The sequence below is a fragment of the Enhydra lutris genome, unplaced genomic scaffold, assembly GCF_002288905.1.
Source record: "Enhydra lutris kenyoni isolate GAN:26980312 unplaced genomic scaffold, ASM228890v2 scaffoldscaffold10, whole genome shotgun sequence".
In the NCBI taxonomy this organism is placed as follows: domain Eukaryota; kingdom Metazoa; phylum Chordata; class Mammalia; order Carnivora; family Mustelidae; genus Enhydra; species Enhydra lutris.
In genome coordinates, this window is record NW_019154094.1 from 13,489,711 (window position 1) to 13,506,787 (window position 17,077).

The window sequence follows — 17,077 nt, forward strand, 5'->3', positions numbered from 1 at the left end:
ATGTTAATTCTTTTCCACTTTTATGCCATATTACCATTATTTTATGGCAGCTAAGGAGCATTTCATGACATTATCTCAAACAACCTGACCAACAATACTAAGATCTTTAAAAAATAATTCAGGAACTGAACTAGAAACACACAAAACAAATATAAATATGCTTCCATTGCATGCCTCTGATTTAAGATTCCTTTCTTGACTCTGACTTAAAGATTCACAAAATGGTAGCAGTTCAGTTAGCCACTGTGCTTTATTTTGGTCGTTTTTTTTTCTTATGATTATGATTATGACTATTAATAAATGGGTACATAATTACTATTCGTGAGACCTAGATTCTAAATTTAGCCCTGTGTCTTATGACTATTGTGGGCAAAGGAGTTGGCCTTGCCAAGGACAGATAAAGCTACCATACAACAAACATGGGGAAGGTATTATTCATTTGTATTCTTATTATGAGTATTATTTTATGATATGCACTCCGCTAGTGGGGCTTGTTATACAGCTAAGTTAACAGGTTTATTTAGTTTCTCATCAAGATACTACACATGTCTTAGAGAAGCCTCCCTGTAGGCTTACAGAAAAAGCAGTCTGCTGGTAAATGGGTATCTGAGCACATTCTTTATTTTAGCTCTATGAAGAGAAGATAACCCAAGGCCAGCTTTTGACACTGGGTGAAATTAGATGGGTTGGTAGTCTTTTCAATCAAACAAATGACTCATGGGATGTTTAGAAGTACAGAAAGCCTACAAAAAGACATGCCTGAATCTAGGCCACTGTTGGCCTCATGTGATATTAAAGTTAGATCATATTATTAAAAGAGATCATAGCCACCTTTACAGTTAGCCTGGTATCTTTTAGATAACACTTGTAGGTGCTAATGATTCTTCCTCTTAAAACAAGAATACCTTTGAGTTAAATAGATCTCTGTACCAATGATAAGTGCCAGAATTCCCTGAAGGGTTATTAAATAAACATGTAAATAGATACCATTTAAAAACTGTTAAGTCAATAGAAAGCTTTAAGTAAGAGTCATACAGAGGTGGATGAGTAACATCTACTTCTGGGTCATCACTAGTGTCCAAGCGAAGACTCAGGAGAGGAGTTTCTCATGACTGAACAGCTGGTGAATCCCTGATCCAACCTGAGTAGTGGGGGCAAAAGTCTCCACAGAATTTATAAATGATATTGCAAGTAACCACTTCTATTCAGCTTGAATCATTACTTTTCAGAGGATGGGCTGAAATTGTTAGGCAGTGTAGCATGAGTGTGATATACTATGATCTACAAACATGAGAGTTATACTATACTAAAGAAATACAGGAGGAAATTGAGCTTATAAAGCAACACTTCCTTCCAAGTTATAAGGTCAGAGCCTCCTCTAAAAATGAAGTGAAGGAAGCACTTTATTTGCAGTTAGCAATGCTCTTGGCTTTTCAAATTATAACAATGGGTTCTTTAACCTAGAATGGCAGCTCCTAATAGGGATTAAAAGTAGGTAACAGAATTGGACCTAATATACTTTAGACACTGCAGAAAAAATATAGATATATATTTGAATAATCATTATCTGAACAAATTCCTACCATGGCATTCTCACCCATTCAAGGTTTAAACTAAAAATACACAGCAATTATTTCTCCTTATGGATCTTGAATTAGCTCCCCCAAAAGGTGAGGAAGCGACTGCCCACTTCATTCTAAGGCACATCAGCTTTGTCCCCTCTCTTCATTAGTCAGGAATCTAACTCTTGAAAATGCAGATTGGTGTGGATTTAATGGTTTTAGAAGCTACTTATTATAAATATAAGGTAGAACATTGTCACTTTCAAAGACATCCACCAGTCATAAAACGAACAAAAAAAAAAAAGTCAATGAAAATCCTTTTCTTAATGTAGAGATTTAATTTTGTTGATTAAACCAGTCAGTTTAAAGGCAAATCCAGGTATCTGGTTCTGCCTCAACATTATTTCTGTTAACTTTTAGAGCAACTCTCAAGCATCTCACAGAAACACAGAAAGTTGGGAAAAAAATATTTCAGAAATGACTGTATTGCATATTAGATCAGTAAGTTCTGAGGATCCTCCAATTATGTTTTCCTACATTTATAAGGAAATTTCCCCCATAAATGGGAACAATCAAAACAAACTTTGGAGACTCACTGATGTGGGCAAGCCTTGGAATTTTACATGAACTGACTTTGAAAGCCTGAATCAAGCACAAAAGAGAAATTTGGCCATGACTTAGGACAAGTAGTACATAACAATACCTAGGGGCTATTTTAATTATAGAATTTAGAACTATTTCAGGAAACAAAGCAAAGTTTCAAGTTAATATTATATTTAAATTAAAGTTAAGAGCAAAAAGTGATTTAAGCCAAACCAGGGATTGATAGTATCAATATGAAAAATCACAAGCTTATTAATAATTTTCCTATAAATTTTGGGCATTGATTATTTTCAATAAAATTCTAATTCATCATTCCAAGTGCCTAGAAAGGAAAGCATTAACTTTGGCCCAGAAACCTACTGTGAAACTGGGCAGGGAATATCCAATTATAATATTGTATAGCATTCTTTCTTTGAAATGGGGCCTAACAATGTAAAAAATCATTTCTTTCAAAATAAACGAATGATTAGTCATGTTCATAAAGCACAAGCAGACACTAACTAATGAGTCTGATGGTTTTTCTTCCCTGTGCTTATGGGTTTTAGCAATAATTTGTTAAATTTATGCACAGTGAAAATATGATTCTTAATTGCAGCACTTTTGGGGGTTTAAACATTCCTTTCATATCTGAGCAGTGGAAGAGGGCATGTACACTACTTTAAACATTATATTTTATTTCAATCTTCTAAAAGAAGTTTCAACCTTCACATAATTCTGAGTTATGAACAAACCTTACTTTTTAAAAATAAAGGTTTGAAGGGTAATTATAGAACTGTAACATATTATAAAATTTACATTTTATTTTAAATCTAATTAATTAATACCAAATATAAAAGCTGAGCCTAAATGATACATTCAAAATCTAATAATGATAAAACTTTGAATCTTACCCTACTTAGTTCTAAAGGAAACTTCTTTTACAATTCTAGCTAAGTACATCCAGAATACTCACAATTTTCATATTACAACTATTCCAAAATGAAACTTTTCTTAAAGATGGAATAAATAGGATATTTTTAGTATATGTGCTGCTGAAGCAAGCACCAAATAGGATATTTTTAAATAAATGAACAAATGTTCAAAATAATTTTTCTTATATCACACATATACAAAATAAAAAGAACCAACTGTATGCTTAACAGTTTTTAAGACCATTTAAACAAAAATACAATTATAATGTACCCCCTATTAACTACGGAATTTCATAAAATTAGCAAAGTAAAGAACTGAACTAATTATCTGGATGTTCTGAAATAAAACATGTGACTTCAAATCTTAAATGTCATTACAAATATTACCTGAGTTCTTTAGCTACTGAAAGCCTGGAGCAAGCATGACGTGTGCGTTCGTGTGTGTGCATATATTTGTACATGCTGTGTGCATGCTGTGAATTCTCTCTTAATATTTGCAATTTTCCGTTGTGTTGGGGGGACTAGTCTATGAGTGAATCAAATAATTTTCAAATAGTCCCTGAAAATCACAAAAATAAACCACTGTACCTAAACAGGGACTGTGAAAGCATTTATAATGCAGTGCACCATGTCCTTTGGATTGCAGAGTCCTATGATGACCTATAAATCAGAGAGACCTCACTGAACATTAACAAGACTTTTTTCTCTCACTACAGTGGAAAAATGCTTGGTCTTTTTCTTGTAAACTGTTACATAAAATGTGAGCCCTGCAAAAGATGCGTTTGCAGAAAAGACAGGATTTCAATGGATAGTGACCAGGCAAGGGGCGGGGAGACTCACATGTGTGGAAGTACATTAGAGTGTTCTCAATTATCCCCTGGCCAGTCACAAAGTTGTCCTCGGTGCCTCCAAATCAGTCATTTGCCTTGCAGCAACAAGGATATTATACAATGCACTAAATTTAGGAGCCAGAAGCACTAAAGTTTTATTAAAAATTTATAAGAGACCTCTGGATACCATCTCTGGGCATAATAATTACTAGAGCTATGGCAAAGTCGGTATTTGAGACTGATGAATAGACCATATTATTTGTCTGGAATTAAGAACTAAGGGAAGAAAAAAAAATTGAACTGAAGATAACCTGCATAGTGTTTATAATGACAAGACAAAACTCCTCCAGGAGTAGAGACTGGTAGTTAAGCTGCAGAAAGGTTATTATTATGAGAAATAATAAGGATACAAAGACAAAATTTTAGATTCCTAAGAAATGGCATTACAGCATCACTTAGTACCTGGTGACTAAAGTACAAGTAAAGGAGTTTCAAAAGTAGGTTTATTTCTACTCCAGGACAAAAAATGTTCCCAGGAAGACTTCAAAGGTCAATCTTTATTTACTCTCATTTGGTTTAGATTAATGGATATAGATCTGAGTGTAAAATGATCTTATTTAACAAAAACAATTAATTCACCAAAATTTATACAGGGGCCTTACTCAACATAAACATACAATAATAAGAAGAAATTTCCTAGATACCAATAACTGGTTAGAAAATGAAAGGAGAAATATAGCATTCACCAAAAATTACCTCACATAAATTTTTAGTAACCTAAAAATCATATTTATATATACACACATATCTATATAGATAGATATAGATACATCTATATAGATAGAGAGATATAGTAATATATATATACTAATACTTAGAACTATCCTTAAAATATCACACGCCTATTAACAGGAAAATGTCAAACCTTTACTGTAAAAGATCTATGAAATAAAGAAAACTGCATCAAGTTCATGAATTGGAAGAAATAATATTGGAAAGATATCATTCTAAAAATTATTTTATAGGTTGAGTATAACTCAAATTAAAATCACCAACAGTTGTGCTTTTTATTTGACAATGTGATCCTGAAGTTTACTTGGAATAATAGAAAATTAAAGGCTAAGAACACTACAACAAAATGAAATAAAAAGCAGAAAGAATTAGGGTGGAATTTGCTTCATTAGATACTTAAAAATATTGTAAAGCCACAGTACTTAAAATTCTGACCCAAAAAGCAACAGACATTGATAAAACTGAATAGCTCAGAAATGAAGACATTCATCCAGATGAGAACTTACTATACAATGAAATAGTATGAAGAAAAGTTGTTAAAGAATTATTTGATAAATGGTGCTGGGATAATTAGTTGAACATTTAAAAATATATGTTAAAACTTCACCTCTCGACAGGAATCAAAATACACTAAACACAGATAAAGGGGTTAAACTGATGTAAAAGGTAACATTTAAAAGTTTTGGGGCGCCTTGGTGGCTCAGTGGGTTAAAGCCTCTGCCTTCGGCTCAGGTCATGGTCCTGGGGTCCTGGGATCAAGACCACATCGGGCTCTCTGCTTGGCGGGGAGCCTGCTTCCTCCTCTCTCTCCGCCTGCCTCTCTACCTATTGTGATCTCTGTCTGTCAAATAAATAAAAAAAATCTTTAAAAAATAATAATAATAAAATAAACAAATAAATAAATAAATAAAAGTTTTAAATATAAGTGAGTGTCTATTCTTCAAATCAGAGAATGGCTTCTAAGCCTAAAGAAAACGAGAAAATTCTAAAGGGAAACACAGGTCAAGAAACCTAAAAATAGTTAGTTTTCTTTATTAAAAACATTTAGGGGCACCTGGGTGGCTCAGTTGTTAAGTGCCTGCCTTGGGCTCAGGTCTTGATTCCAGAGTCCTGGGATCAAGCCTGCCATCGGGCTCCCTGCTTGGTGGGAAGCCTGCTTCTCCCTTTCCCTCTCCCCCTGCCTATGTTCCCTTTCTCTCTGTGTCTCTCTCTGTCAAATAAATAAAATCTTTTTTAAAAAATTTAAATGAGGCATGCCTGGATGGATCAGTCAGATAAGCGTATGCCTTTGGCTCAAGTTATGATCCCAGGGTCCTGGGATCAAGCCCTGAATCTGGCTCCCTGCTCAGTGGGGAGCCTGCTTCTCCTTATCCTTCTGTCCCTCCCCTCTCTAGTGCTTCATCTCTTGCTCTCTCTCAAATAAATAAAAATCTTTTTAAAAAATTTAAATGAAATGAAATATTGCCACAAATCTGACAGTTTCTATACAAAGTATAGAACGACTCATTCAAACAAATGAACAAAACAGCAAACTCAAAAGCAAGTGCTTACATGACCAAAAGAAACAATTTGCAGAAGAAAAATACAAGCAGATAGAAAATGTTTTAAAAACCCCAACCACTCTAGTGATTGAAGAAAATAAAGTTAATGACAAAAAATTTCCACCTGTGCACTTGTTCAAGTTATGAAAAATGACATTTCTTGGTATTGGTCAGGGTGTGGCAGAAAGGCTAGCTTTATTCAGTGCTGAAAGAAAAGTGTCATGGTAGAATTTCTCTGAAATGCAACACAGTAAGAACTACTGGGAGCTTTTAAAAGTCATTGGCCAGAATTCATTCCATGACAAACATAAAAATGTGACTAGATTAACATGGGAAATGTTTTTCAGAGCATTATATACTGGCAAAAAAAGTGGGGGAGAAATGAGCCACATTTGGGGAATGAGTAAATATAGTGAAATATCAGATAATCAATAAGATAGTGTTTTGGAAGAATCGTTACTGGAGAAAATGCTGATGATACATTATAAAAATAGAATATACAATTCAATAAACACTGACACAATTTGGTGAAAAGAAAAGAAGAGCATTAGATGAGGAAAAAAAAGAAAGGAGAGAGAGGGAAGGAAAAATGAAAGACGGGGGAAGGGAGGGAAGAGGGAGAAAGGAAAAAGAGAAAGGAAGAAAGGAGAGGATAAAAATAACAAAAAAGATGTCTGGGTAGGGAACCCCCCAAATGCTCTTAGTGATTATCTTTGTGCCAGGCAATGTTCTGTCATTTTATTTTCTCCTATACTTCCCTACTTTTGCAAATTCTCCACTGTGACCATATGTTATTTTTATAACCAGAATAACATGATCATTTTTTAAAAAAACTATTAAGAAGAGAAAATCCATCATGCTGCATCCCTATCAGTCCAAAAAAGTACTAGACCCTGAGAATATCTCCAGACAGGGAGAGTCAAAATAATGAGAGGCTGGCTATACTCCCAGATGCCAAACCAGTGGGTTAGCTTAATTAATTCAAGGAGAAAAGTTTGTTTTTGCTTCCTGGAGACCCACCACTGTGGTTGAAAAGTCCAATAAGTGCCACATTACCAATATTTCTGGAAATGGTTTTAAAGTTAACGGAGCTATTTCTTTGGTCCTACCTACTCTGACAGAGATGCTGAAATCCTGTTGTGGTTCTGGTAACTCTTTGCTGTTACAGGAAAAAAAAAGCCCTCTCCAGCTGTCCTGCACACACCCAAAATGTGACATAGTTAGGTTTTCTTCCTGTCCCCAACTAGTAAATGTGAAACAATTTCACTGGGTTTATTTTACACCTTTTAAAAATGATCTACTCATTTTTCCAGGGTCAATTTTCAAGCTTAAAGATATTCCAATCTTATCTTCACATACCCATTGTCTAGAACCTGCTTATGAACAATCCCATTCAAGGGGGCGCCTGTGTGGCTCAATGGGTTAAGCGTTTAATTCTTGATTTCAGTTCAGGTCATATCTCGGGGTTGTAAAAGCAGGCCCTTAGTCCAGCTCATGTGCTAGAAGTGGAGCCCGCATAGGATTCTCTCTCTCCCTCTCCCTCCCCCCATCCTCCAAAAAACCTAAATAATAATAAAGAGCACTCCCATTCAAATGTTAAGGGATAGGAAATTTAGATTATTTTTCCTGCTCTGCTAAAAATCATATTTGGGGAAAGAGGTTAATAAAGATGCACCAATGGAAATTGAGAAATTCAGTTTGCAAAAATAAAATCTGTTTTAAAGAATGGAATGTAGAGGTTGAATCTATATAGACTTTTTTAAAAAATTTTTTAATAAACATATAATCTATTTTTAGCCCCAGAGGTACAGGTCTGTGAATTGCCAGGTTTACACACTTCACAGCACTCATCAATCTAATTAAATACACCCAAGCATCTTGTGTATCATGTCGTATATATCCTGGAATAGCAGCTTAACAAAAAGTTGTTGGCTGAATCGTTTCCTTTATCTATGCTATTCCATTTTCCCATGATGGGAATTCATAAATAGGACATAATTAGAATGCATGATAGCACAGATCACATCTGCCAAATGACAAATTCTGGTCACCTTGAGGTACTATTTCACCCAGTTAAGCCAGTTGAGTTGACAAAACAAAAAGGTCTTTCTTCTTTAATAAGTTAAAGAAGCAAATAAACTGCTTCATATAAATGCACACCTGTCATTAGGATAAAAAAAAATCAGTGGTGGCATCTGGGCCAGCCATTTTACATATATTTTTACTAGTTACCTGTTTTGTGTACCATTAAGCTATAATCAGAATTGTTACTATCTGTTATTAGGAGGCTATATTTTAGTTTGTCCTCAGCCAAATGACATGTTTTTAACTCTTACAAAACCCACAATAATGTTAGGCATTTACCAATCTCAAAGAGCATAGCCCTATTTTTAAATCTAAGCCTATTTTAACTTCTATCATTTGAATGTAATTTACATCGACTTACTTGCTACTTTACAAATGCTATCCTTTTTCACACAGATAGCTCTGAGTTAGAAGGAACTAAGAAAGAGTTCCAAGAGCCTAGATCTGCCGCTGACCTCTGCTTTTCCATAGCCTTAAAGCTGAAGTTAAGAAGGAGGCAATATCAGAGCTGGCATTATTTTCTTGAGCTCTTAATTTTTAAATTTCACATTCAAAAGAAATGGCAGTGGCCTTTGCACAGGTCATTTCTTTTGAAGAACGGGAATGGGAAGAGACTCATATATATTTTTGAAACCTCCCCAGTATGGCACACCATGACATGTGATCAATGGATCCTCATGCTTTGATATGTTACAGCGGCAACGTTCAGAAATGACTTACTGGGTTGTACATCTGATTGAACAACTGCTCAGCTTGCTACATTGCAAAGTTGGGGAGGCATTGAAGCACAGACAGGGAAAGAAGGAAAGATCCGGAAAAACAGCATTAGCTCAACAAATCCAGTGCATTTGCACAGACGAACTGGTTGTTAAAAAAGAAGAAATTTCAGTTTTTAAACATTCCACAGTGAAAGTGAGAGGCTCTAGGGAAATAGAAATGTTGACTTTGGCTCCTAAAAAAGAATAGCTGGAATAAGAAATTTAAGGTTTGTGTTACTTTCCCTTTCTCAAGTTAAATAGCCCATGAAATAAAGAAAGCTGTCCACTTTTGATGATACATGAAGTGCTGGCCTCTAGCAATGAATCAGAAGAAGTACTTTTGGCCAAACCGGCAATTTATTACCTGAACTTCAAAGATGGTAATAATAAAAGATTAATTAAATCTTATCATTGAATTTATAGCTCTTCTTTTATATTAACACAAGCCTGAAGTTTCTATTCAGTCTAATTTTAGGAAAATATAGATCAGCAAACAGCAGGTTAGCAATAGCAAAATATCAGTAAGCAAGACATTACAAGATTAACAGTAAATGGGGAGAAGAAAAAAATTAAGTCATCAGGAAGAAAAAAGGAACCAAAATAAACTGTTATCCATTGCCCATTACCAGTTCCTACTATTAGTTCATAATTAATAAAAATGTAATTTTTAGTGACTATCCTATTATGTTCCAAGTGCTTCAGAATTTGTAAAGTTCTCCAGTCTATTTTGTGCAGAAGATTTCAATTTTTGTGGATTTAAATGTACTGAATATTATCTAAAATATCAGTCTCAGGTTCTACTTCTTAAATACCTACATCATTAACTTGGGGTTCAATGTCAAGTTGTAGAAGGTGAAATACTGTAGGAACTTTCACTTTACTTTAAGCTGAGACATGTGCCTTTAAAGAGCCTGAATTTTTCATTTGTTCAGCTTTGATGAAGTAAATGATAATTTTACCATGGTTTAAAAAAACCCACTTTCCTCAAAGATGATATTAATTGGAAAACTACCAAATCATAACATTTTGATTTGTGGCTTCTCAATTGATTTCTAGTTAGATAAGGTAAAATTATTTCTACATATTGAACGACACCTATTTTTTTGAAAGACAAAATTATCCACATGTCACTAATGAGGTTCTTCTCAACCTCTGAGTGTCTACTTAAGATTAACGAATACAATAATTGGTAAAGCACGCTCAAAACTCGTTGCGCTATGTGGTTACTATCATTCTATCAACCTCATTAATATCAGGAAAACTTTCCTCACATATGAATATTTGATGGCATTGTTTTTAAGATGTGGGATGCGAAGTTTAAGGAACAGTTCCTTTTCTGCCTATAACCATTTTTCATCATGAAGTATTTGGAGACTTAAATTAACAGTGTAATAAAAAGTAACTAGGCATGTGAAAATTCTCCACAAACTTTTATGTAAAAACTCACCTTACCAATGTCAAGAATTGTTCATAAGACAAAAATAAACTTAAATCCAATGTGGATCTCATTGTCACTGGCAAAACAAGGTTTCTGTTCAGCTAAACACATCTACGATGTTGTGTATATTTTATGGTAAAAATACATGGACGCTCACAAATCTTGAGCAAAATTCCATAGGGAATTCATGGTTTATTTATGACATAATAAAACTATTATGTTTTCAGCTTTCATTTAGTAAACCTTTATATTTTATTCACAAGTCACATACCCTTTTATTTAAAAGGAGGCCCAGACACTCCTTAAGCTTTTATAGCTGCTTATTTTTCCATGAGTAAATGATGTGTTTATATGTATATTCATATACTGTTGGCTTATATTTTCAAATATTTCATGTAGATCTCAATTCTTTTTAAGGTGATGGGTACTTGAGGTTTTTACGGAACTATTTATTAGCAGAAATTAAAGACTACTAGAAAAGTATTTAAAACTTTTGAATTTAGTTGATGCTAGAAAGCCAAAAATAACAAAATACCATCTACAGGTTAGGTATGAAAATATTTAAATTATAATTACCTTATTTAATTTCACTGTACTATGCATTTAGGAGATAATATAAGCAAACATTATTTATATACTTAGAAATAAGTTATCTTTTCATAAATTAAATAGATCCCTACAGCAAGACAACCATTTTTGTTACTTTAACCCTGGTGATGTGGCAGAATGTTAAAATATTGTCAGGAATAATGCTAAAATGCTTGCAGGATTTGCTCTGTGAGTTTTAGCACACAATATCAACTGAGAGTTGGAAATGACACCCTCTGAGTAACTCTTTGGGCAAATCAGAGCTACACTGAAAGAAACTAAATTGAAATGCATAGACATTCACTTATTAAACTAGTCAAGTCATATACATGGAAACTGTAAGTGTCAATATGGGAAACTTCTCCTTTTAATTACTAGAGGGTTTCAAATTCCATAGATGACCTACATTAAAAGGGAGTATATCAAGTATGTATCTTCAGAAATAATATATGTGGTGGTGGCCTCAGCTCCACAATGGCCACAGAGAGTTGATGAGCGTATCTTTTGTGGCCAGGTCTAATTGAGGTCCTCCTTCAGGACTCAGCACAATGCAATTGAGGTAAGCTAATGCAAAGCAAGTCAATCAAGTCTTCTCACAGTTATCTTAGAGCTGCCTTGTGATCACGAAAGTGTTCATTAACCTAGAAGTACCTTCCCTAGGTTCATTTCTTGATACGTACATGTATGCATAACATATTACAGAACACATTCATGTATGTGTCAAAAATGTATTATCATACACCCAATGCATAAATAGCCAAGTCAACTGCCACTTAAGCACCCTCAAATGGGCCATTTAAATTCTTCTATTTATTGTTTGAGGTTTTTGCTTAACGAGATATTGCTTGAAAAAATAGAGACACAGAGTGGATTGAAAAGTAAATTTTGCAATACAGAGATTTTTCTTGCTGTTTTGCTGTACAGGGATTTGATCTCTATCTTTTTCAGTAAGGAGACTTTCTTTACTAGTGTGAAATATCTCAGGACAATTTCCTAAAATTCTGTGAACAGATTAAATCACATTTCAGTTATATATTGTACCATATAAAATAGTAATATTCAATTTTTAAATATTCAGAATAATTTCTCTACAGATATATGATGCTTTAACATCCTTATCATCCACATCATGTATTTTCATAACTTTAGCAAATAAATCCCCATTCCAGTGTGCTATAAATTATACACAGTCAAATTTTATTATATGCTTTGCTTGATTATTTAGATTCTTCTTATCTCTTTTGAATTAACTTTATAAGTTGTCAAAGGGAAACAAAATGCTTAAACTCATAAAATTATGAGTTTTATATGAACAATGAGTGCAGACGTACCAAACAACACAGGGAAAAAGTCAAAGGAACGATGCATGACTAGAAAGGTACTCCACAAAAATGTGCAGTTCAGAGAAAACATGTTAATGCTGCAATGTAAAGATCCTGTTTTCTTTTACAAAGTCTTCTACATTCAACAAGCTTTCTAAGATATTAAGGTCATTTTTGGTTAAGTACAAATAGTCATCCCACAGATATTCTAGGGACTTTGACTATTTGGGTGGACTTCTAGAAATTTAATATTGTCAAGTAAACTTTTACAAAGCTCCAATATAAAAATTAACCTACTTCTGAAAGTAGTAAAAGTTTATCAACATATAATGGGAACCCAGATTCTTTGATTTGTTACAAACATTTTCACTTTTGTTTTTATAGTTGAGATTTACCCAGAGAGTAGCAGCTTATTTTTATAATATTTTTTTTTTTACTTCCACTACTATTTTCATCTGTTTTTCAAGTTCTTTTTCAGACAGGAAACCTAAGATATTTTTTCAGGTTCACTGGCCAATTTGATGCAGACTTCATGAGTTAAGAGTGCCTAATTCTCTTATCACCAGACAGCAAAAGATAAGGGGTTTGTTTCTTTGCAAAATATCTCTTCCTTTTCCATTTTATAAATTCATTGTAAAATGAGCATTTTTTTCCTTGGACTTCACTTACCTTTTTTAACTGTGCTTCCAATTTGCTACATTCTTCTTTCTTTTGTTCAATGGCTATTTCTAGAGATTTTAATTTGGAGTCCCTTTTCAGCCCTGCTGAGGCTAATGAAGATGCATGTTCCTTGAGGTCAATTAAACTAGACTGAAAGGAAAGAACACTAGTAAGTAAAACACCACAATTTCAACTAGTCTTCAATTTGATTACATTGATTCTCTGCATAGTAGTAAAGTGTGCATTAGACAGAAAGGGTAAATATAGTCTTACTAAGGTAACAATAGCGGCTCTGGCCAGGAAATTAAAATTGGCCAGCTTACAGAATCGAGCAGGATCTAATTGCAGTAGAATCAAATGTGACCAAATGGTGTGGTCAGTAAATGCGTGTTTCATGTCTCAAAGTCATGCTGATGATGTAAGTCCCAAGGTGCTCTTTACATGTCATGGCAAACGAACCTTCCATTTACATTTATTGCTGTCAAGTCGTGCAGACTCTAAGATAAATATGAAAGAAAATACTAACTCTAATGCTTCCCCCCCCAAAGGGCAAATTAAATATAAAAGAAGCATCTTGTTAAGTTTTTATCAAATTCCACTTCTTTAATAGAAAAATAACCAACAGTTTCTAAGATATCTTCTATAGAATCAAAGATAAAATTATTTTAAAATTTAGAGTAGACTTTATATCCCAGTCCTTTGTAAATCCTAATTCAAGAGATAATGAATCTCCCCATTTCAGACATGGGTTTGCCTACATTGTTCCACTCATCAATCACACCCAGAAACCAAGAGTTCCCCTGGATAGTCTGAATTTCAAAAAGTAAAGTAAATATGTGCATATATCATGGAATATAAATGTGCTTAGCTAAGAAGGCAATGTCTATTACCAAACATGAAATGATTAGCAGCATCTAATAATGTATCCAAAATATTCAGGTATTATCCAAAATTAGACTTTGTGAGTTTCCTTTATATCCCTTTGCAGCATCTAGAAGGACACTAAGCACACAGTGGCCACTCAGTAAATGATATTACCTAATATTTTGTGTCTGAGCTACTTCCTGGGCCCTGGAATAATCTTGTTGATGATAATATCACCATCACTCAGCAAACTATCCAGCTCCTAACAACCCTCTGAAGGACAGAGCAGCCACTCTCATCTTTCAGATCAAGAAACTGAGGGTCACAAGAACTGTCTTTTCTAAGGTTTCTGACCTATTAAAGGAAGACAGAGGTCTCAAACCCAGAACTCTGACTCCAATTTCAATGCTCTTTATCATACTACTCCCACAGAAAGAATAATAGACCTTGCAATCTAGGCATTTTGTCATGACGAAGGTGATTATCACCCCAAATAAATTATAAGCTGACAACAATTATATGTTGTTTTTCTCTATACATTTTAAATTGCCAGGTCTGATAGCTTTATGTGTCAACTTGGCTAGGCTATATAGTCCCCAGTTACTCAATCAAACACTAATCTAGGTGTTGCTATGGAGGTATTTGGTAGATGTAACTAAAAACTATCATCAGTTGATTTTAAATAAAGGATATTATTCTCCAAATCTGGGTTGGCCTGAGCCCATCAGTTGAAAGGCCTTAAGAGCAGGACTGAGATTTCCCTGAGAAGGAAGAAATCCACCTGTGGACTGCTGTGTCAGTTCCTGTCTGGAGTGTTTCCAGCCTGCCCTTCCTGATGACCTACCCTATGAATTTCAGACTTGCCTAGCCAGTCCCCATAACTATGTAAGCCAATTCCTTGCAATAAACTTCTTAACATGGTTAAATTTCTTAATACAGTTCTGTTTTTCTGGTAGAACCTTGACTGACACACCCATCCCACTGGCAGGCACATTACTATACAGGAACAATAAATGTTTGCTGAAATGCTTGTCTGAAATCATACAAGGTAGGCATTGTTTACAAAATTATTTTCATTTAAAGCTATGCTCCATAACATCATCAAGATCTCTTTTCAATCATATAAATCATATATATATAGTTGAGATACATATATATATATGTGTATATATATATATATATATATATTTTTTTTTTTTTTAAGGTGCAGATCCATGAATAACACAATCGGTTACTCAAATTGCAAATGAGATCAAAGCTTCTGTGCATTCTGTTATATACCAACTACAGTAATTACAGATCCCCTAAGTCAGATTTAGCAGTGAAATAGTAGGAAGAGAATTTACATTCTTCATTTTCCTATCAAAGAAATAATCTCTTCTGTAAAACAAAAACAAAAAACAGCACACTTACATTTTAGGGAACTTGCATTTTGTTTCTATTACTCATCAAATCTCCCAAACTTAGATTCCTCATTTAGACAGTACTTTAATTTGTACAGAATTACCAAAACCAAAGGCTGAGGTAATAATCTGGTGCTGGAAAACAGACACCTATGCGTGATACAGCCCAATAGGAGGAAAGAATCTGTGATAGCCCTAAAGGAGATGGACATTTCCTATGGACAAAAATAAGTGTGAAGGGGCCAGTTGTGGACAATAGCACATATCTCAGAGTTCTGGAGACTGAATAAAATAACATGCAATGCTGCTTCTCAAACTTCTCCATCAACGTATCCCTAAGTAAACTAAAGGAGGTAGAGGTATCTATCCCTCAGAGCATGGGGAGTATAGCCCTACCCATCCTCTCCATAACCCCCAAGCAAAAAATTTCTTTGAAATATATTGTTTTACTTAAAAAATGCAGGTAGGATTTGTATTCTGCATTCATGTTTGCTCTAGCATGAAAACATTGTTCTAAATTATTTATCATAATGTAAAATCGATATTCCAGAAGAATTGTCACATTTAACATATACTTTGTGTCTAGCATGGTACTGTATCCCCTAACCTGGAAGTATTCAGTGATCTGGTTGAGCAGCACAGATCAATGTAAAGCATGTAACACAAGGACTGGCATGTAATAGACCCTCAGTAAGTGCAGAAGTTGTTGTTGTTGTTGTTATTATTATTATTGATATTGTTGTTATCCCAAGCAAAACATCATGGCACAGTAAAAAAATTACAGAATCCTCTAAGCCACACAAATGTGGTAAAACATCAAGAAAACTTTCAAGGAGCTACATTGTATGCAGTGAGAGTAAAGACGAGGGCATAAGGCATCCTGATAAAGGGAGTTACGGTATAAATATTTTCCTTTGAACTCCAATGGCTTTGACAAGGAAAGGTAACTATGTCCCCAAACCTTCACACAGACCCTCAAACTCACTCTCTAGTCTCTTGAGGCTCCCGAGAATGGGACTATCAGCATGGTTCATTTGTTTTTCCAGACTCACCTCTTTTTCAGTCAGTTCGGCTTGTAAAGCATTGACCTTCTCTTTCAGATCTTTGTTCTCTTTTCGGAAAGATTCTATCTCTTCTAGTCTTTCCCGATCATCTCTCTCCCGCTGTTCTTTCAAACGCTCAATTATTCTCTCCTGTGAGGCAATTATTAAAAGAGAAGTGAGAAGCCATCGGTTGTATGTCAAGGCACACTACAAAAGGAAATGGGAGGCAATAAATGTAAGAAATGATCTACATGAGTCAACACACGCAAGACAGTTAAACTTGGGTTTGTGAAGACAGGCTGTGCATAACAGCATTTGGAAAAGACAATCAATATGGCTTTTGGCTTACTAATAAAAGTCAGCATCACAGCGTTGCAAGGAATCTTAATGTTCAAGATCTGAGGCTGTTCTTGGTTCATGGTGGTACTTGGGAAATTCCAAAAGCAGTTCCAGAAGGTTTAGGCACCAAGACTCTAGATTTATGAAAGACTTTAATGGACTAGTAGAAGAAGGATAATTAACCTCTTGGTTCAACCTTTTTTGCTTGGTTTTCCTATTCCTTTGCTTGGTTTCCCAAAAAACTTCCTTGGTTTCTGAAGATTCTGCTGTGGTTAGAAAGGGGATCTAAGTGGGGCAAGATGTAGGCCCTTCAGGACTTAGGTCTGAACTAATAGCGA

General features: G+C 34.5%; 1 protein-coding gene across 1 annotated transcript in view; it reads right to left on the reverse strand.

Moving 5' to 3' along the window:
* LOC111143961 (ELKS/RAB6-interacting/CAST family member 2) overlaps positions 1-17,077 on the reverse strand; it is a 943,496-nt gene that overhangs the window by 474,254 nt on the left and 452,165 nt on the right. The window contains exons 10-12 of the mRNA XM_022497998.1: positions 16,410-16,550; positions 13,100-13,240; positions 9,045-9,080 (exon numbers count right to left, since the gene is read on the reverse strand). Coding sequence (XP_022353706.1) covers positions 9,045-9,080; positions 13,100-13,240; positions 16,410-16,550 — 318 coding nt within the window. The remainder of the gene's footprint in view (positions 1-9,044; positions 9,081-13,099; positions 13,241-16,409; positions 16,551-17,077) is intronic.